The sequence below is a fragment of the Lagopus leucura genome, unplaced genomic scaffold, assembly GCF_019238085.1.
Source record: "Lagopus leucura isolate 7727_CA_CO unplaced genomic scaffold, USGS_WTPT01 Super-Scaffold_100026, whole genome shotgun sequence".
Lineage (NCBI taxonomy): Eukaryota > Metazoa > Chordata > Aves > Galliformes > Phasianidae > Lagopus > Lagopus leucura.
Window position 1 is genome coordinate 5,991,344 of NW_024962277.1, and position 20,486 is coordinate 6,011,829.

General features: G+C 43.2%; 1 protein-coding gene across 9 annotated transcripts in view; it reads left to right on the plus strand.

Annotated features, from left to right (window-relative positions):
* IQSEC1 (IQ motif and Sec7 domain ArfGEF 1) overlaps nucleotides 1-20,486 on the plus strand; it is a 353,788-nt gene that overhangs the window by 34,383 nt on the left and 298,919 nt on the right. For 5 of the 9 annotated variants that reach the window (XM_042880452.1, XM_042880453.1, XM_042880454.1 and 2 more), the window contains exon 1: nucleotides 6,938-7,281. In XM_042880452.1, coding sequence (XP_042736386.1) covers nucleotides 7,016-7,281 — 266 coding nt within the window. In that variant the 5' untranslated portion in view covers nucleotides 6,938-7,015. Of the gene's footprint in view, nucleotides 1-2,196; nucleotides 2,311-6,935; nucleotides 7,282-20,486 lie in introns of those variants that run through there. The other 4 variants (XM_042880458.1, XM_042880464.1, XM_042880463.1 and 1 more) reach the window with 4 other exon arrangements.

Below are 20,486 nucleotides of genomic sequence, written 5' to 3' on the forward strand. Positions count from 1 at the left end.
TTCCCATTTAATGGTGAAAAACAATCATGTCTTTGCTATACTTCAGATTTTCAATAGATCCCTTTTTTCTCTATTATGTACACAGTTAAATTTGTAATAGAAGTTCATGTTAAATCTCAATATACACGACCATGTAGAGATCCATGAACTAGATGGGACTTAGAGTGACCCCAGGATGTAAATCGTCAGCCCAGTGCTGTACCTGTGCTGGTTAGTCCAGGCTGCAGGGCTCCAGCTGGAGCAAAGAACTCCACCGATGCTGATGTCTCACCTCCGATATCGGAGCCAGTTCTCTGCAGAGCATTTCTCTGTGTAAACACAAAGTCATTCTTTGGGATCTTTGCCTTGCACCATTTGGCTAAGGAAAAGCCACCTGTAGCACCAGAACACTCTTCAGAGTGTCTTGCACATATGCTGCGTTACAATGCCCACTTTACAGACAGAAAGATGGAAATTTGTTGTTTATTATGACAGAATTTCGAGATAAACTGGGGAGCAGTGATTGTGACCAGCAATCTGTAATTATCTGCTACAGACCTGCTTAGTTAATGACAGCATGTATTAACATTGCCCATTTCTACCTGCTGAACTACATCCATAGCAAGACAATATACTTTCCTGTTATGCTATTCTTGACAGTAAGTGGTGTAGCTACTCTATGGATGCTGTACAACCAGAAAAAAACAGGTGAAGTGTTTCACAGCACTATTTAAAAATGGTCAGATGTGCATTAATATACTCAGCCAAAAGACAGTCTGGACTGCATTGAAAGGATCTTGAGCATAGGCCTTCAAGATCTTTATGCTGTTGGAACTGATGCAAAATAAATTGTTTGGCTATTTTCCCCTGAGCCTCTGCCATAAGCTTCCTTTTCAGTCACCTATGTGCTTCCTGACTGATCTGTAGATATTACTTTGAATACTGTTTTAAACCACTTACAGTGATAAAATATCTCAAATGAGATTGAACACATAATGGCTAGAAGATACAGAGATGTACAGTACTTAAAAAAATTATCAGGGGTGAATTTTCTAGCATTCAAGATGTATTAAATGCCAAAATAAGAATTATCCATTAGTTTCGATCATATACACATGATGGTATAGAGTACATACAAATTATTTGCAATTTACATTTTCTCCATAGGAGAAAGTTTTCGTTTAGAGCAGACCTCAAGAAAACTTTATTATACTATTTTATGGAAATATTTCTATTGTACTGTATATGATACTTTATGGCTTTATATCCTTGAAACAGAAAAATGTTGCAGTAAATTCATGGCATCACAACTTAGCATTTGGTATTTCTTCCTTCTTTCAGTGAATTCATGAGTTGTAATTTAGAGAGTGTTTATTTGCTTTCCTCTTTTAGCGTTCAGCTTCTTAATCTGATTTCTAAGGTTTTTGTCCCTGCCAATATGCCTGTGTTGTTCATCTTTAACATGAAGCATTTTCCTCTGGCACTTATCTGCTATTGGCACTAGATATCTGATACTGTAGTATATATTTTTCTCCTTCAGTTACTGTTTATCCTTTAAGTGAAAATACTATTCTTTAATAAAAGTTGTCCCTCATTCCAGCTCTGGTTTGTCTTGAATCTCAACTACAGTACCTAGAAATTTTTTTTTTTCTACACCATTTATAAAATAAGTTTAATCATTTTATCATGCTTGGCTTGTCTGGATAGAAACATAGGCTAATCGTTCAAATGCTTTCATGGCATAGCTGTACAAATTCTACACAGCAATGCAAGAAGTATGCTAGAATAAAGTACAGAATACTTCTGGATTGACTGATCATTCTTCTAGAAGAGTGGCTGAATTGAGTAAATGTGCTGTTTGTCTACGGAGCTGTTAAAAGGCAACTTGGTCAGATTTTCAAGAGATCATTGCCAGAAAAATATGTGGTAGGAAAAGGTGTAAAGAAGCTCAGTGCTTGAAAGAGGTCAGACATACAGGTAATAAATTGTCATTTTTAAAAGTGGGTTACACCTGAGCAGGGGAGGGAAGAGAACAAGCCTCAAACACTACAGTTCCTAAAAGACTTCAAGTCTTTAACGCTGCACTTTTTCTTTTCTTTTTTTTTTCAACAGTTAATCAGTACCTTGGAGTCAGACAGCAGTCCCACAGCAAACATTTGGCCTACTGGGACAACAGTACAAGTCAGCAGAGTAATTTCTATTGCCTTCTTTCTCCAGGGAGCCAGGAGCATGAAGCAAACAGGCTACAAACAACGCTGATTTTTCTCACATCACTCAGAAGATTTCCCACTGTCAGCCCACAGAGCATGAAGAAGCACTCCTGGCTGTGTGGTGAGTATGCCGTTATGGATAAGGAACATATCTGTCCTGGGTTATTAGGACAAATGAAGAGGGTAGGCATTAAGGGCATGCTGGGAACAAGGTCTGGACCTACATTTAAAATATAACAGCCCTACTAACACTGACATTATGTTAAATCTCCAAATACAACACAGGAAAAACAAGGAGGGGTGAGGGAAGTGGCACAGTAAAAGAAGTGAACAAGAAAGAAGCAGTTTTCAATAGAATTTTTTAAGACAGATCAAAGAGAGAGTTAAGATCAAGTGCAAATAATTGCATGACTTCTGGGTCCCTGTTTTTTGTATTACACTGGCCTAATTAATTTCACATGAAAAATATATTAGAAATGCTTTTTGCTGGAAATATCTTACTTGGATGAAATTGTTATCTGGCTTTATGTTCACTGATCACATTATTAGCCATACCAAAAAACTTCTGAAATAATAACAACATACCTTAATTTTAATGCAGTGCAATAAGCCTGAAACTGACCAAACATCTAATTTAGACATGTAGAAAGTGCCAATAAGAGCCAGATTTTTTAAAGTGGACAGGCAAACAAATGTACCTCTTCTAAGACATATGGCGGACATTAAGCCAGGCACCTTTAAGTTCTGCAGGCAAGGTTCTTTTTGAACTGCAGTCAGACTTTGGACCAGATGCTGGCACTAATGGTCCAACAGCCACAAATTGTGCTCTGCAGGGTATCAATTCACCAGGCAGCAAGACCTGAGACAGTCTAAAATTATGATCATCTTAAGGATTCACTGAAGTGGGATGGGATATTTATTTATTGCTAATAATAAATCAGTAAGAGGATTCTACTTACTGAATGAGCAACATTTCCTTTAATATTAAAATATTCCTCGACACTTTCTCTGGCAAAAATTAACCATGTATTATTTACCTTATAAAATTAGACAGTCTAATATAAAATGTTAGCAATTAATAAAAACACTATTTTGGTAATTTCCTACTCATAAAGGTTACACTTGATATCAATTTTCTGAGCAAATCTGAACAAGCTGGATCTGTTTTTATAATCTGTCTCACAGAAATTGAACATATTACTGATTTTATGAATATGCTTGTTTTCTAAGTTTACACTCTTTTTGCTAATTTATGAAGGGTAATAAAACACGCATGTGTTTGGAGGCTCACAGAAATAATCCCCTTGGACACAGAGTACTCCATTGTCTTTCTTGAGCTACATGCAAAACACACCAGTAACATGACCCAGGAAAAGCCAGGTGCCAGCACAAAGACGTCTCTGAGGACTTACTGTACACAATTTTCAGTCTAACCTACAGTTCCCTAGTGGAACATATCCAGTAGGTTTGATTCTTTCTACATTATTTATGGGAAAACATAAGTGGTTGGGCTACTTGTGATGGCTTGAATCAGTTATGGAGCCCCTGGTGGGAAGGCAGGACCAACCCAGGGAAGCTCAGGTGCATGCAATGCAATGCATCTGAGTGACCAGAAGGGGTGGAGCCAGGATCCACCTCTTCCCATACCTCATTTAAGGGTTGGCAGTGGAGGCAAGAGTATCTTGCTGGAGGTCCCTGCATATCTCAGGTTTTCTAAAGGTAAGCAGCTTCTTTCCCTTATTTCTGAGTCCAAGGTGCTGTTGGATTTGAACGAACCTTTGCTTTCTGTGTTATGGAATCTTGCTGCTCTGCTGTCATTGTTGAACTTTCCATTGTGTTGCACAGGTGAAATTCATTAATTTGTTGTTACTGAGCTCCTGAGAAGAGGAAAATCTAGTGGCATTCTCTCAAAAGAACCCTTTAAAATCAACCAAAATGAACCAGACAAAAAAAATCCAGAAGATGAAACTAGACACTTTACAAGTTACATATATTGCTCTGAAAGTAATGTTCCTATTTATTTCTGTGTAAGCTACAATAGACATAAATAGAACAATAAATGCTATTTGATAGAGCAGATTATCAGGTAAAAAGACACTATTTTTCAACATAGTCATCACCATAAACTCTGCACTTTTGCTAGTGATGACTAAGAGCCTGCATGCCATGTTTGTAAATATCTGCTTTAGCATAGGCAACCCACTGTGATCACTGCTGACCTGTACCAGCCACCACCTCACTGTGCCAACATCCAGTTTGGTCTTTATAAATGTTCAGAAAGCATGGATGAGTGACCATGGGTGCCATCTTCTTCCTCATGGAGAAATTCAGTCACGTCTCCTTGCTTCATAGGCACTTCCACATCAGATGCTGTTTTGTCAGACTGTCCTCAGCTGCCATCTGTCACATGACAACAAAATGTGATGGAATACTAGTGGGAAGGTTTGACCTATACTGCCACCCCACCAACATCCACCTCTGGCATAGTGTGTTAAAATAGTAAAATAGAAGGCATTACTTTAAGAGCGCCCCATGTATTATTGCTCAGCTCATCTAGCAAGACTGTAAGTGACTGAACAAGATACAGTTATTCCATGTGGGAACTGAAGTATTTGCTTAAATCTGTAAAAGAAGGAAAGTAGTAACTTTAAATGACCCATACCTCTTCAGCAGTGTTCCGTGATTACCATGAACTCAGGGTTACCTACCCAAGATCTCTTTGAAAGACAAGCTAGCTGTACTTACTGCTGCACACTTCAGCATTCCTTTTTGTGAAGTGCTTTATAAGCTTCTTGTGTACATTGAGTTTTGAGTGTCTTACTTTGCATTTATTTTGCATATAAAAAATAAGTTCTCTTGTTCTACTTATTTACACCTGACAAGCATCCTGGTCTGCACAAAGAAAATGATGTGGGGTGCCTCAGTGAGATGTTGTGATAAGCGTTTCCTTCCAAAATGGGCAGGCCATTCTTCTGTTACATTCTGTAGAAGTAATTACTCATAAATTCAATAATTCTGGTGAGATTTATAAAAAAGCTTGGCTTCTTAAAAGAGTAGCTAAAGATTTTTCTGTGAATTTGCAGTCCCCAGCAGGAGTGTAATTAGCCCTTTGTGCTTCAGTCATGTTAATACAGACAGCAGGCCTTGGTTGCAGCACGTGTGGCCAGAACAAAAGTAACAGTTCTGAGGATAACTTCTTTCTACCTTAAGAGCAGAATACACATTCAAATGACTAGATGGATCTCCTCACCTCTTCAGTAAGCTGTTGGGGTAGGGATTGTGACAAATATCTTCTTCTAGAATTCCATTCCAAGAACTTCAGCCCCTCCCTCCAAGGAGGGATGGGGAGAGCCGAGTCTCCAGCCTCCCAGTAGGCTGCTGTGATTCCCCCACTCCTTCAGCCTGCTGCACCAGCTGTACTCCCAAAGCAATGCATCCTGGCTGTACAGGGAGGGCTGACTTTCCAAGAGTGTACCAGTGCCATTTGTGACAGCAGCAACAACTGCTGTGAGGAAATCATACTAATTGGAAGCTTGAAAACTTTAAAGGTGGAGAAAAGAGAAAACAAGAAAAAATATTAAGGAGATAAGGAGAGGAAGGGGGGAGAAAAGCACTTATTCACCTTATCTTTTTCCTGCAATATCTCCTTCTGTTTCCCTTTCCTATTCCGTTTTCTTAAGTGTTTCCATCTGTACATGTGTGGATGATATAGGACTCCAATCTCAGCAACTTTTCTTGGCCTGATGCAACCTTAACTGGAAGTAGCATCTCACCGACAGAGGTCTCAGATGTCGGAGCCGCTGACGGAAAGGCAGCGGTCTCTGCTACGCAGCGGTTAGCTCGAGTGTGACTCCGAGCGTAGTGCTGGAGAGCTCCCGGCTGTGAGGGAGCCGGCACCCCGGTGCCACTTCCGCAATAAATTACCGTTTCCTAGGTGGGCCAGGGAAAATCTTTGCTCTTACATCAGGTCTTGCAGAGCGGATTCCCCGCATGGCTGCCTTACCCTGCCTGCCTTACCCTGCCTGCCTTCCCGAACAGCGCGCTTTTTCCCGAGCCCAGGGGGCAGAGCGCGCCCGCAGAGCAGGGTGGCACGGGCTAAAAGCTCCCCTGCCCGCGCCGTTCCCGGAGCTCTTCCCCCACCGAGCTCCGGCATCGGCCCCCCCCCCCCAACGCGGGGACGGGTGGCGGCGCCCGCGGAAGGCTGCAGCGGGCCGCCCAGGGATGCGCCCCTCCGCGGAGCCGCTCAGCCCCCGGCCCCCCGCAGGAGGCAGCTCGGCTACTTAAAGCGCATCCCCGACAGCGGCGGCCCCCGCGGCTGTGACGGGCGGGCGGCGAGCTTCGGCGCGAGAGCGACCGGAGCCGGCGGGGAGCCGCAGCACCGAGCGGGTTGCGGGCTCCCATGCCGGGCTGCGAGCTCCGCGGGGGCGCGGGCGCTACCAGGCGACGGGCTGACCCGGCTGCGGCTCCGGCGGGGCGGGACAGCGCCCGTGCGCCAGCGGCAGCGCGGCGGCGGCGGGGCTCCGCGCAGCTCCGGCGGTGGCTCTCGCCGGCAGCTCGGCGTCCGCGGTCCCCGCCGGCTCTGCCCTCGCTCGGTAGTGGGAAGCCGAACGCCAGCAATGGCGGCTCGGACTAGGAGCCGCTGCGCGCCGCTCCTACGCTCGCCTGGGCAGCGACTGCTCTAGGAGGGGAAGAGCGGAGCTAGCAGGGGGGCTGGTTTCCGGCGGGTTATTTATTTCTTCCCTCTCGCTTAAGTTCCCGGCGGAGCGGGCTGGTCGGCACCTGCGCCCCCCACCTGCTTCTCCGAGGGTGAGAGGTGTGGGGAGGCCATGGAGAGCCCGGCGGAAAACCCTAGCAAGGCGGCGGAGTACCTGAAGGAGCTGAACAAGATTATTGAGACGCAGCAGGAGCTGCTGGAGAAGCAGAAGCGGAGGATAGACGAGCTAGAGCAGCAAGTGGCCAAGTTGTACCATGAAAATGCCTGTCTCCAGGATGAGCATCACCGGCACCTGGCCACATGCAGGCTCCAGCAGGGCGTCCCCCCCGCGTACCCGGGGGTGCTGAGCGCCATCCAGGAAAACGCAAAGCACGAAAAGTAAGCGGCTCCCGCGTTTGCGTGCCCTTTTCGAGGAGGGTGTTTCTCTGGTGGGGCTTTTCTTCTCGTTCGTCTCCTGCCTTCGGTTTCTTAAGGCCATCCCGCGTACAAGCTCTGAGAAGAGCGCAACTCCCCTCCAGCGTGCGCCTAGGAGGGAGCCCTGGGCGGCTCGGCTCAGCGGGCAGCTCGCCGCGAAGGAGGGGGTCCTCGCCAGGCAGAGGCGGCCTCAGCCCGGTCCCCCGGCTCCTTTCCCATTTGGAAGCCAGCGCTTCACCGGCGCTCCGGTCAGGATTCCGAGGAGAGCTTCTCCCCAGGGTCTGAGCTGCGGCAGCACGCCCGGGGCTCCCCCAGGCAGGTTTCTCTGCCTGCTGCGCCTGTAGTTTTCTCTACGCTATCTCCGCCGCCGGTGCCCCGGCAGCCCCGCGTGCTTCTAGGGATGCCCCTGGGCACTCCACCTTCGCAGCGCTAACGGGGCGCTGGGAGAAACGGGGCGAGCCTTCTCCCTAGGGCCTGTTCCCGGCCGTTCCAGCATCGGGGCCCCTCGGGAAGCCGCTGCCCCCCGGGGGTACGGGCGGGAGCCCCCGGAGCCGCCCGCGCTCATCGGGCAAGTGGTGCCGGTTCCCCGCCGGCCGGACACGGGTCCGCCGCTCCTCCCAGCGCTTCGGGCAGCGCGCAGCGGCCGCGCTCTCGCCGCTAACGAAAGTGACCCAGAGAAAGGGTCAGCAGACCCTGGCAGCTCGCCACAGCGCGAACTGACTCATCCAAACGCGGGCTCGCCGCTTTCAGAGACACGTTTGTTCCAAATCTTTGCGTCTACTTGCAGACTCAATAATCTGTAATTAATCGTGGCTCCTTTGCAGTGTGCAGAAAGCTGCTTAATTGTGCGCGATTCATAGTAACAGAAATGCGAGAATAGCAATAACTGAAGTCGGAGCGTTTACCCGCCTCGTTTCTACTGACGGACAAGTAATTTAAGACTTAGTTTTACTTGAATTGAGTGGGAAAAGCATGCATCGTATTAAGAGCCCACTTCACTGCTCTGCTACAGCACAAAGAGCTTGTGCTCTGGTACACCGGAGTTTCCCGTGTTTACAAATAAGCTCTCGGGCTCAGGCCGGGGTTGTGCCGGAGCCGCCCCGCAGCGCTGCGCGCCCTCTCCCGGCTCCCAGCGCCGCGCCGGACCGGCCCCGCTGCCCCCCGAGTCCGCCCGCCCGCTGCTCCGAGGGGTGAGGTGTGGCTCCTCGGGGAGATGCCTGGCTCGGGGCCTCCCGTCTGCTTTCCGCCGCTGCCCGAGGTAGGCAGGGCGCGGAACGCGGCTCGGCTGCCCGCAGGCATCCCTCAGGAGGCCCGGCCGGGAGGGTGCCTCTCGGAGAGCCGGGATCTGCCCCCAGCCCGCTGATGGGCTTGTTATGATCTGGGAGGAAGTGTCGCTGCGTAGTCCCGAAATTGCGGTGCCCTGAACTTATGGTTTTTTATTGTACTGCTGGGGGAGTTGAAGGAAGTGGAGAAAGGGTCGCTGGTCACCCACTGCCCCTTCTGCGTGCTCCTGTTCCCGAATGTCTTTCACCTCCTCGGTGTGGCAGAGAGGGAAGGGAGCAACCCCACCCCCAGCTCCCTCCCTGCTGTCTGTGCTAACAGCGCAGGGTGTTCTAGCGGCGCTGGAGTGGTCCTTTCAGACTTCTTTTTCATAGAGATGTCTCCAGGCAAGCTAAGCAAATAGCTCCTTAAACACGCTGGAGAGCATATGCTGTCGTTTAACAACCAGTCCTCATTATAAGCAGGAAGAGCTATTTCCAGGAAATACATATGAAGTACAAATTTACAGAACATGGAAATGTACAGAAAGTATTTACCCAAATCCTACCCCATGCACTCATTCCCAGTTTCGAGGATTTCCTGTGGCCGTGCAGTTAGTACAAGATGTCAGCTCAGCTATCTGGTCCCATTTGTCTCTCGCAAACGACATTACTAAAATTGTACAAATGGCTTGCCTTGTTTGATAACATCTCATCTCCACCAGCCCAAGACTCATTTGCAGAGCCCTTTTTGGGCAGGCAGCTCTGAGGACTTGAAGGCTTTTAAGTCTCTTAAGTGGATTTGATGCTAGGATCAGAATTAATCTGGGATATTTATGGCAGAGATGTATCGCTGTGAGGCATACCCTGCGGGGCTTAGTGGGGAAGCTGGGAGACAGCCCGCTATGTCTGGTCCTGGGCTCTCTGGCCTGCATGTATATCCAGGGGAGTCAGATCTTCAGAGCCTCTTTCACATAAAAAATCCTGTCCCCTCTTCCCCCTGATTTATCATCTTATCTCTTTGTTTTGTATGGAATGAGCCTGGGCCCCTCTCCAGGTCACCACGCATCATCACTGTGTAGGGGGATCACAGCTGTGGGCTCCCCAGCTGCGGTGTTGGGGCTGTGGCAGCAGCTGCTGTGGCTCCAACTACCTGGCAGCAGGTGCGACAAGCCAGCTTCAGATCAGTTTAATGTCTGGATGCAGAAACTGGAGGAAGTCTCCAACTCAGAAGACAGAACATGCCCTTGTTTCAAGGCCTTCTTCCAGTCCTGCAGCTACTTTTGCTTTCTGAAAGCTTAACCTGAAGATTATGGCTGTCTGTAGCTTCCCATTCAAGGAGGAAAAATCTCAGTTTCTTCACAGTTAAATGTTATGTGCACCTTGCATATGTTTAATTGGGGAATAAGGATTCCTTCTTTGCAGAAGTTCTGTAACAGTTCAATATCAAGTGTGGATAATGCTTGCTTTGGATATCTGCGGTGTCAGGAGGAAGGCGGCTTGTGAGATGCTGTGTCCTCCTTGTTCCCTCATGAACAGACCCACCTTCATCCCAGCGCAGCAGGGCTGCTTTGTGTCCAGGTGCTGGCAGTGATTACTGCTTCAAAACCGGAGCAAATGGAAACCTTTGTAAAGGAAACTGGGATTCTCTTTGCCAAATGCTTCATAAAATCAGTACTTTTAGGAAGAAATCTATGCTTCTGGGAAGTCATCAGTGGAATTTGTACCTTAGGGCTTAAGTAGTTTTTCCTTAAAAGTTTAGACTCCTGTCTTCAGACTTCAACCTGTGTAAAGCAGGTGCTGCTCACTGGCACTGCAGTGTCAAGACAGTGTCACATTACCAAATGGTAGCTTACTTGCAATAGCATAGAAGTGTTATACAAGCTCTGAAACTTTCAATTTATATCAGTAGGAATAATATAGCTGAAGTCTGACTAAATAATTTGGAGAAGTTGGCAGATTTGTTTGAGGAATTGCTGTGTTCTATTACTGTTAGTGAGCACAGTAATAGATTTCTGCAAGAAAAAAAAGAGTCCAAAAAAGAAAGTAAAAGTAGTCAGTTGTTCCCATAAAAAAAGAGCCAGAGTAGAAAGGATGTCTGTGTAGTGCAGGTTGCTGAGTGCAGAAGGCGAGTGCATGGGATGGGTTAGTAGGTGCACTCACTGTCTTATAAGGAAGACAGTGTACCAAAAAAAGTTTGGGTGGTGTTTCACTTAATTTTGTACTAATTTGCTGAGTGTGAATCAAACAAAATCTAGAAGTATAACTGAGGATAATTAGTTGATTGCAAAGCTTTGTTAAATGTAGTGAATCAGCATGTTAAGTATAACAGTGGATATTTAGATATTTAGCCTTGAGAAAAGAAGACTGAGAGGAGACCTGATCCAGGTCCGTAAATATCTAAGGTGTGGCGGGCAGAGTGGCGAGGCCAGATTGTTTTCAGTGGTGAGTGGAGACAGGACAAGGGGAAACGGCTGGAAACTGCAGCATAGGAAGTTCTGCATAAATGCATGCAAGAACTTCTTTAGGTGAGGGTGACGGAGCACTGGAACAGGCTGCCCAGGGAGGTGGTGGAGTCTCCTTCTCTGGAGATGTTCAAGACCTGCCTGGATGCCGACCTGTGCGACCTGCTGTAGGGAACCTGCTTTGGCAGGGGGTTGGACACGATGATCTCTGGAGGTCCCTTCCAACCCCTACAATTCTGTGATTCTGTGAATTAACTATTTAAGTTGCATAAGCCTAACTTGCAATTAGTTCATTTCATTTAATATTTGATAAAACACCAAAAACTTCTAAAATTCAGATGTTCAGTGTAAGGAAGAAATGTTCAATACACCAACTTTTGTAAAGCACCTCCTAATGTAAATATGGGCAAACCAGCTGGCATGTTACCAGCCTGGGGAGTGATGTTTTTGCTAAACCTAACCAAGCTAACTTCTTTTCTGCTTTTTACCGTGAGAAATCTCTTTTTATTTGGGGAGGAGGTATAGAAGGAATTGTTTGTTAAGATGGAACAATCTCAGAGCTCTGTTATTTGCAGCTCAGTCTAAATTCTGTACCTGTCCTGACTGATTTGTTTTTAAATGAATTTAAAAATGGCTTTGTTCTCTGGGGAGAAAAAGTCACAGTCAAGAGCATTACGAAGTCTCCAGCATTTAGAAGACACTCTCAATCTGAGCTGAGGTGTGCTCAGTGCGATCTAGTGAGTGGCACTGTCTCTGTGGTGCTTTGTGAAGGCTGCTTTATGGCTTACATAAAACGAGCTTGTGACTTTGCATGTCGCTGTTGGCAGTGAGTGCTACCCTTGCACACAGTCTCAGCAGGAAGCCAAAGATTGCATTAGTGTAGAGACCAGCCTGACTTTTTTGCCTCCAGAGATGTTCTCTGCTGAGACAGACTGTTCGTATGACGTAAATGATGTTTCAGGATTTGTGCTGCTTTTGGATGGAAGCTTGTTTTTGTTTGCCTTAATTAAAGTAGAGTTATCTGACATCTGTTAAAGTGTGCTCGTGTTTGGGCAAGATCTTGCTTTCTCTGCCTTCTTGTCAGAAGGAAATGTACACCAGATACTTTTGTTCAGCTCTTTTTCAATCAGCTACGGGAAGTGTGATTTGTGACTGATAGTCCTGCTGAAAGAAGCCTACAGCAGAAGTGCAGATTACTACTAAATTCTCACTTCTACTTCCACTTCCACTTCTCTTTCATGAGCTTATTTTGCTCATGAAAATTATCTTACTTTTAAGTGGAAAGCACGGTCTGTATCCAAAGCAAACACTTTGCTGTGACTAAATGCTATTTATTCTTTATCATTCCTATGTCAGATAGGGATGATATAAGACTGAGGTTGGGCAAAACTTAAACTTACATTTTGAAATAAACGAAAAGTGTTTTGTGCATTTTATCTTTGGTATGTGATTGAACAGACCACTAAGTTATGAGAATAAGGATTTGATGCCGAGGGCAGTGCTTTTTCTCTTGAAGCATGTGTTTCAACATTAGTGTTATTTGTACACAGCAGATGAGTGAGTATCTCTTAAAACAGGCATTTGTTGTTCTGGCAGACAGTGGGAAATCGATACTGTGAAGGTGTGTAATAAGACAAGAACTTGCTAACATAACTCAACTAAATTATTTTGCTTCTGCTGAAAAATGGGCAAATTCTTTTGCTGAACATCTGCTAAATGGGTAAGAAAAATGAAAAAAAAAATTAATTTGACTGTGGTTGTGGACTATGTAACTAATAAAAAAAGTTAGAAAGAAGGGGAGGGGGAGCAAAAAGCACAGTGATGACAAAACAGTGTGCTGGTATCAAGAACAATCCTGGAAATCAGAGGAGAGAGTGAAAATACGGTGTGTGGATAAAACAGTAAAAATGCATGCTATTTTAACAGAGCAAATTTTACTTTGACAAATGCAGCAGGAGGTAACCCACCCTATTGAGTCCTGAGTTTGAATACGATTTCAATACTTGAAGTGAATTGTCTTGCTTAAAGCAGATCAGACCTAAACAATTCGTTCCCAGTGAATCTGAAAATATTCTCTAATGAGCCCTTCTTTCCTGCTGACACAGAACACAACTTGTGAGCTTCCTAATTTTAGTATTCTTGTTTGGAACTTCAAGAACCAAGCACTCTTTCATGCTGGTCAGTGCTCTGATGTTCTTCCTTAACAATTCATTGCCAAGGAAATAGAAATGCATTTCCAAACATATATTTGTGGAAAATATTGGGATATGGTCATGGATCCTATTTTTTCAGCAAGCAAAGGAGAGCTGCTATAACTATTGTGAGTGAAGTACAAGGATCAAGATCCTCTTCCCTCTCTTCCAAAATATCTGATTCCAAAACAAGCCTATACATGTGTCTGTATATGTGTATATACATGTATGTGTTTGTGTAACTATACATACCAGCAGCACACTGATTACTCTGAATTTCTAAGGTGAGGTATGAGATGGAAGACCCAATTCTTAATCTAGGTCCTACCAAAAATATCTGTGTGTACAGTATGTGTGAAACAGAGGCACTTAAAGGCCCTATTGCTCAAATCTAACATCTGAAAAGCTGGTAAGCTGTGAGCAGTGTATTGTTGTCCTAAAATGGCAGGCAATGTGTTTTAGATGAATCCTAAAAAATACCACAATCTCCAGTCTAGTAATTCTTACTTGTCAGCAAAGTAGATTTTAATATTTTTAGAAGATATTAGGGAGATTAAGCACTGAACAAGAACGTGAAGGATGGTGGGAGCAGGAACAGAGGTGTTCTTTGAAGAACTCAACTTCCTGCTGAGTGAGGGATGTTCAAGTTCGTCCTTTTCCACTTAAAATAATACACCTGTGGGAGAATGTGAAGCATCGACTTACCCATTTTAAAACCTGTTCTGCAGTCTTGTTGGCCTGGTTATTTACATAGGAAGACAAATTTCCATAAAACCTCTGGGAAGGTGTCTTCTGCAAGAGGGTGAGTTGCAGCTTTTTTGAGAACATGAAGCAAAATACGTAATGCTCAAAGGAAGAGCTCTGTAGCAAAAGCCTTTTTAATGGTAGGTTGTAGAAGCTATGAGGAAAGAACGAAGTATTTCAAGACATTTTCTTGCAGCATACTGATAGTATAGTAAATAATTAGATGCTTCTTGCAAATAGCATCTCAAAAAAATTAGTCTTACTGGATCTAAAAATGAAATTAGATGGGTCTTATGTACAGGCCAATGGCGCTGAACTGAAACTGCTGTGCGAGATTCAATGCCATGGCCTCTAAACAGAGTTTCTGCCTTGAATGATTACAGAAGTATATGTGTTCCCTCAGGACATCTTTAAAGAGCATGAGAGCATTTGGGAATGGCCATAGTAGCTGCTTCCTCCGCATTTCCAATTCTGACACTATTTAATTTTGTGGGCACCTGAACAGCACAACTGTGCAGACCTTCAAAACACTGCAACACACTGAGGTTCCCCTGAGTTTATGGCTCAACAGGAATTCCAGTCCCTGGTGTGGGAAGAGTTGCGTATGAAGTAGGCAGCTTATATGAAGACTAATGTTTGTGTCCGTACCCTGTTTGTCGGGGGGCTCCTGTCCTCCACCTGCAGGTGGCAAGGAGGTCATCTCATGCTACTCACTGGAGGTGTGTGGGAAGCTGCTTAGGTAAGTGGATTTTGCAGACCAGAAGTACTTCCTGATGTGCAGCCCACACTTGCATTATTCTAGTTTGATCCTATCACTCCTACTCATACCCTCTCTGCTGTGTTAATTCCTTCTTTTTTCTGCCTGTGTTTTGCCGTCTGCGGGTACTTTCAGGCTGTTTTTGCCAATGCTCATTTCTTTCATCTTAGCTCAGTGAGACTGTGAATGAGGTTGCCACCATTTCATTCTGCCTGCATCCTTGCCTAATTGTACTATTTTTCTCTGCGGAATTGTTGAATTAGATATTTGAACAGTCTGAACAGGCTTTGATATAGCAGGGCAGCATGGTTTGAAGGAATAGTGTATGATATGCATTCTGGCTGGGTTTTAGGTGATGAGGACTGCTTGCTTACACCCCCTCCCCCTTTGCTATGGGGTTCCTCTGCAGATTCCTAACAGTATTTCTTTGAGATACTGGATTTCTCATTTGTTGTAGTTTATCGCATTACAGATAGTGGAAGAAATGTTGGTTTGTGCAAGCTAGAAATCTGGATAAGAATTTTTTGCCTTTCCACAGTCATTACCATGGTACTGTAATTAAGGACAGAAGTGAGAAAAATATGTATTTCTTTATTCCCTGTTGTTTGCCCTTAGCTAAACTAAGCACAGATAATGATTTTTATTACACAAATGAATGTGTCAATGTTAAGGTTTCGAATCATCTCTTAATAATTTGTTCAGATTTAGGTGAAAAAATATTGCATAAATTATCTTTTTTTTTTTTTTTTTTTTAAATCTCGTGTTCCTTAATGGCCAGATGTTAACTTATTTGGTTTAATTGTTATTTGCACAGTTAGTGTAATGGAAAAATATTCACTGCAATGCAGTAAAATATAACAGTTTTCACAAAAGAATCTTGAAACCTAATACTTAGTTCTTCGAATGGCAAATTCTGTAAATGAATCTCTTCTTTTTGTTTAGTTCTGGATGGACTAACAGCTCTCCCGATCCTAAAATACCAGCATTTCAAAGTCTCAGTGACTTGTGCTCCCTCTGCTGGGCTCCTGGTAATAGTTCAGTGTTCACTAGTTTAGGAAGAGTACGTACAGATATGTATGTATATGCATTAGTGTAGTGTAGAATCTTCTTTTGAATGGCTACATCTCGACTACTTTGGCATCTCTGCTGGAAAGCCTTACAAATGTGACAAAAGATTTCTTAAGTTTTTTATTCTAGTGTCTTGAAGTGCAGAGTCAAACTTTTAAAGTGCTGTTAAGATCACATAGAATCACAGAATGGCCTGGGTTGGAAGGGACCTCAAGGATCATGAATCTCCAACTCCCCTGCCACAGGCAGGGCCACCAACTTCCCTGTTTAATACTAAACCAGGTTGCCCTAGGCAGATATTAGTCTGCTCTAAGAAATCTGGATTGTTCCCACTGCTGTGCTAGATAAGAAAAATACTGCTGTTGAATAGTTCTCTACAGCAATTCATTAAAATCTAATTATTTGAATGACGATAACATTTCCAGCCATGTTTTCCTGACAACTGTGATTGGAACACACACATGCTCTAGTGCTATAAAAAACAAACATAACAAATAAACAAACAAAAAAACAAAAAACACCACCACCACATGTAGTTCAGATGTACTAGGTACAAAGAGTTCTTTACTCTGAATAATTGAATAAATGCAACAGAGAAAAGAAGGTGGGATGCCATAATCCTGTCCTTTTCCAACAACTTAAGGTGTACTTTGGACCTAAGGTTTGTCTGAACTTCTCCATCTTTGCTAGATTTCTCTTAGCTGAAAAAAACTGCAGCTTATGTGTTTGGTTAGAAGCTTTGAATTTTGGGGGGCATTGAAACATACAGCTATCTGGTACATAAACTGCAAGCTTTATTACAACCTGAGTCTGCCAAATAATAAGCTCTTTTCCCAGGTTATGGGAACTGGTCATGCCCACCTCTGAAAAACTGATTTCTGCTAGATTTTTAACCGACAACGAAGTTGGACTTCCAAATAGTACAATATAACCATTCTGAAAGGAATAAACTCTGAGCTATGGAGAGCACAGGCCTGGAAGACATATTTAAAACCATTAACATAATGCTTTATTGGTCATATCTAAAATTTAGTTGTAAATTTGAGTAACGTAAGGTCTATGAATGTTGAAATGAGTATTGAACAAGGTGAGATTTGACCCTCTTTCTGAACTCTGTACTTAGGTTTTTGCATTACCATTTGAAACAATCATTTTTGGAGTCTCTGAGATTTCATGATTTGATATTGTCAACCTCTGTTCAGAATTTGCAAAACTACTTTTAGTGGGTGGATGATGTTTTACAATATTTCTAACAAGCATTAACTACTTCTACCATTACCATGCTGAATGGTAAATGAATGCCTAGCCAACTTCCTGGCTGCTGGTGTTGAACCAGTATGCACCAAGCTGTGCATTCAAAGAAATTTCAAATACTTGCAAACTAACACAGCTGTTTTTAGCATCCTTTCTGTTTACTGAGTGTGATGCTATAACCACTATTTGCAGAACCCTCTGTTTCTCTATCTCTAAGTTTCAAGCTCTTTGTTTTATAAAACAGATTTTGCTTATCTTATGACCAAATTCTCCAGAGAGTGGTTTCCTCCTGTATTTTTCCACTGTGGAATTGTGAACATATCTAATCATCAAAGGAACATTTTTTCCTTTATTGCTCCACAGTTTTCCTCCAACGGGTCTATTAAAAGAGGAGCTTAGAGAGTATGGTCTCAAATGCTCTGCGTTCAACGCTGTACATTACAGAGTGCCATGGATATCATTGAAAGTTTCAGGGTGTGTGAAAGCACTTTCATGAAGTCACAGACCAGATTTGATTTTGCAGTTACTCAGTAAGTAAATATTTGAATTTGAGAACTTAATCAGCTGGTCATATGAGGGGATCAACATGCACCGCATCCCCCAAAATTACAGTGGCTTCTCTATGCTTTGTAAAGCCTTGGAAAACAGGAGGAGTAACCCAGCTTGGGTCTCCTGCGAAGTACAGAAGACTTCCAACTCTTCTTGCCCCAGTCATCGTACTCTTGAAATAGTCTTTAAAAAAAGAAAAGAAAGCATCTTCAACCCTCAGTGAACACTATAATGATTCCTATATAACCACTAAGTTGTTTAGGAGCTTGGCTTTTGCTACTGTGAAATGTGGTTAAGAGTACCCAGATGATAATTGCTTATGCTAAGAAAGTGCCAGTATAACTAAAGAAGAAACTTTCAGAAGTTCTAACTGCATTTAAATTAGGAGAGTAGTGACTTATTGAAATAATAGGATGACAAGGTGTATTGGAAAGGTGACTACTTTATGAAGGTATTAAGAGTAAGTATCAGCCTGACAGTCTACAAACTTGGACTCAGTTGTCCCCAACAGTTAGAGGAATAAGCTGAAGAGAATTTCTTGCCCATTGGCAGTTGTGACCTCCTGCTCAAGAGAAATACTGTGTTGTGGCAGTTGGCAGTGATAGGTTGCACACTCTTGGACTGGTAGACTTCAATATATAGTTGGAGCTGTTTACACATAAGAAATAGGATGCTGTAATAAGATGAGCTAAGACCTCTATTTGCCCTGTTAATACTTTCTTTCTATTTCAAAAGAGCAGACTACAGCAACATTTTATTTTTTATTACCTTCCCATAGATGCAGTGGTTTTCTGCTCATGTTTGGGGAATGCGAATGCTTTGTCCTTTCTATTCTATGAATGACACTGGAAATGAAGTAAAATGCCAGTAAAGTGTGAGATCCTAGTGAGACGGTATCTCTCAGTTTGGGTTCCAGTGTGTCATATCACTTCAATTTTGATCACTTAGCTTGCTCAGTTCTACCTGAATTTAGGTACTTCGTAAGACTGAAGAATTTCTGACAAACCAAAAGCAAATAAAATCATTTGTGATGAATTATAATGTATGGTAGTATTCTTTTAATAGTTTGTTGGTAAGACGTACAGTCAGCTTTGAAACTTAAAGGGCTTCTATGAATTTCGCATGCGCTCATGCCTGTAGCAAAGGTATCTGCTCTATCACATCCAGGAGTACAGTCTTTGTCATGAGCATTAAAATCTAAACGGAGTAGGTTCCATTTGTACCCTTTGCCAATACTTTGAACTAAAAGTCCTGAGTCCTGGTGTTCCAGGTCATGTACAGTTGCCATGCATAGAGTGTCCAGGGGAGTTGCAAAAAAAAAAAAAACAGGGGAGTATTGCATTAATCTTCCTTACTGCAATGCAGTCAGGATGCTGTAATTGTACTAAAACCAGAAGAACTTCTTTGCAATTCTCATCATGACGGCTGCAGTGGAAGGACTGCAGAGAGTTAAGCCATCATTCTTCGTTGTTCTTGCTGCTTACCTTTCTACATCCATACATCTTCCTTCTACCAAAGATTTTGAAATAGAAACAGCTTTGGAACGCATTCTGCTTGATAGTGTTTTGTTCCTTCAGCAGTTTCCTTGGTGAGGAAGCTATGTATTTACCTGAGAAAGTGTAAGCATTAATTACATCCAAATTTATTTGCATTTAATGGTTTTGTTTTTTGTTTTTACCTGAGCAGCAGGATCTACAAGCACTGTGGGCACTGAGGTGCTTGTGTGTTGTACACACCACTCTTAATATTGACTTTCTTTAGGTTGTATGGTGGTGTCATTTGTTAATGAGTAGGGCTGCTTAAGTTGAAGGTCCTTATGGTGATAATAAAGCAAGATTTCACAGTAGTAGGAGTATTCTTTTAGGTATTCACTCTCTACTAGGAGTTAAGATTAATGGTTCCTTCTTGTGGATAATAGATGTAGTTTGGGTTTTTACTAGACTTCCCTTTTTTACATATAGACCCAGAGCAGAAACATTGAGTTTATTCTCATGCTGGGTACAATTGTAAGGCTAGGCAGCAGCAAATCCAGTTGTTTTAAATCTAAGAAAGGTAGCAGTCACAATCCAGTAATAAAGAAAGAACTGCTTATCCCTTTCTGAGGGTCAGGACTCACCCAACTCCAAAGGACGTGATCTCCATTCTTCCTTTTCAGCTGCCAACACTTGAGGTTAGGGTCACAAGGTGAATTGCTTCTGCCTGTGCTCCCAGGTTTGGCTATGCCCCTTCACCAGGTGCTCTCACTGGTTCAGGCTGTGACCTAGCAGTTCCCATACAAAAATTCAAAGAACTTCTGTTTTAATCTGTTGTTCTACGTAGCTTTTTGTTTGATGGTTCTTGAACAGTAAGCATTACATTTGTACTGCTAGTAAAATTTACTATTACCACTGAGATTTAGAAAGATAAAAAATGGCCTTGTATCATCTCAGTGGTATAGAAGTTATCAGGCTCTCTTTACAGAAAAATAAAATGGTTGTCTGGCCCTTATCTTTGGTATGCTTACCTTTATGAAGTGAATAGTTGGGAGGAGTTTCTCTCTTCATGTATCGATGTTGTTTCTTATATTAATTTCCCCTATAACTGTATACATATATAAGTATGTGGGGGTAGGACTTTGATCTAGTGTAGATTAACTAGATCTTTTTGAATAAAGTAAAATCTGTATTCACCTTTCAGATATGATTCTATTTTAAGCTTTTAATTGAGTTCACTAGCTCTTGAGTGCTTGAGGTTATTATGTGTTGAGAGAATGACACTGTCTTGCAGAATATAACTTTTTTTCTAGTTTGACTAAGTTCACAGCAGCAGTGCTAGTAAAATGTTAGCACGGAACACAGTGCACTGCCTTGTGTGTATCTATTTGGGATTAGCTAGGGTGTTA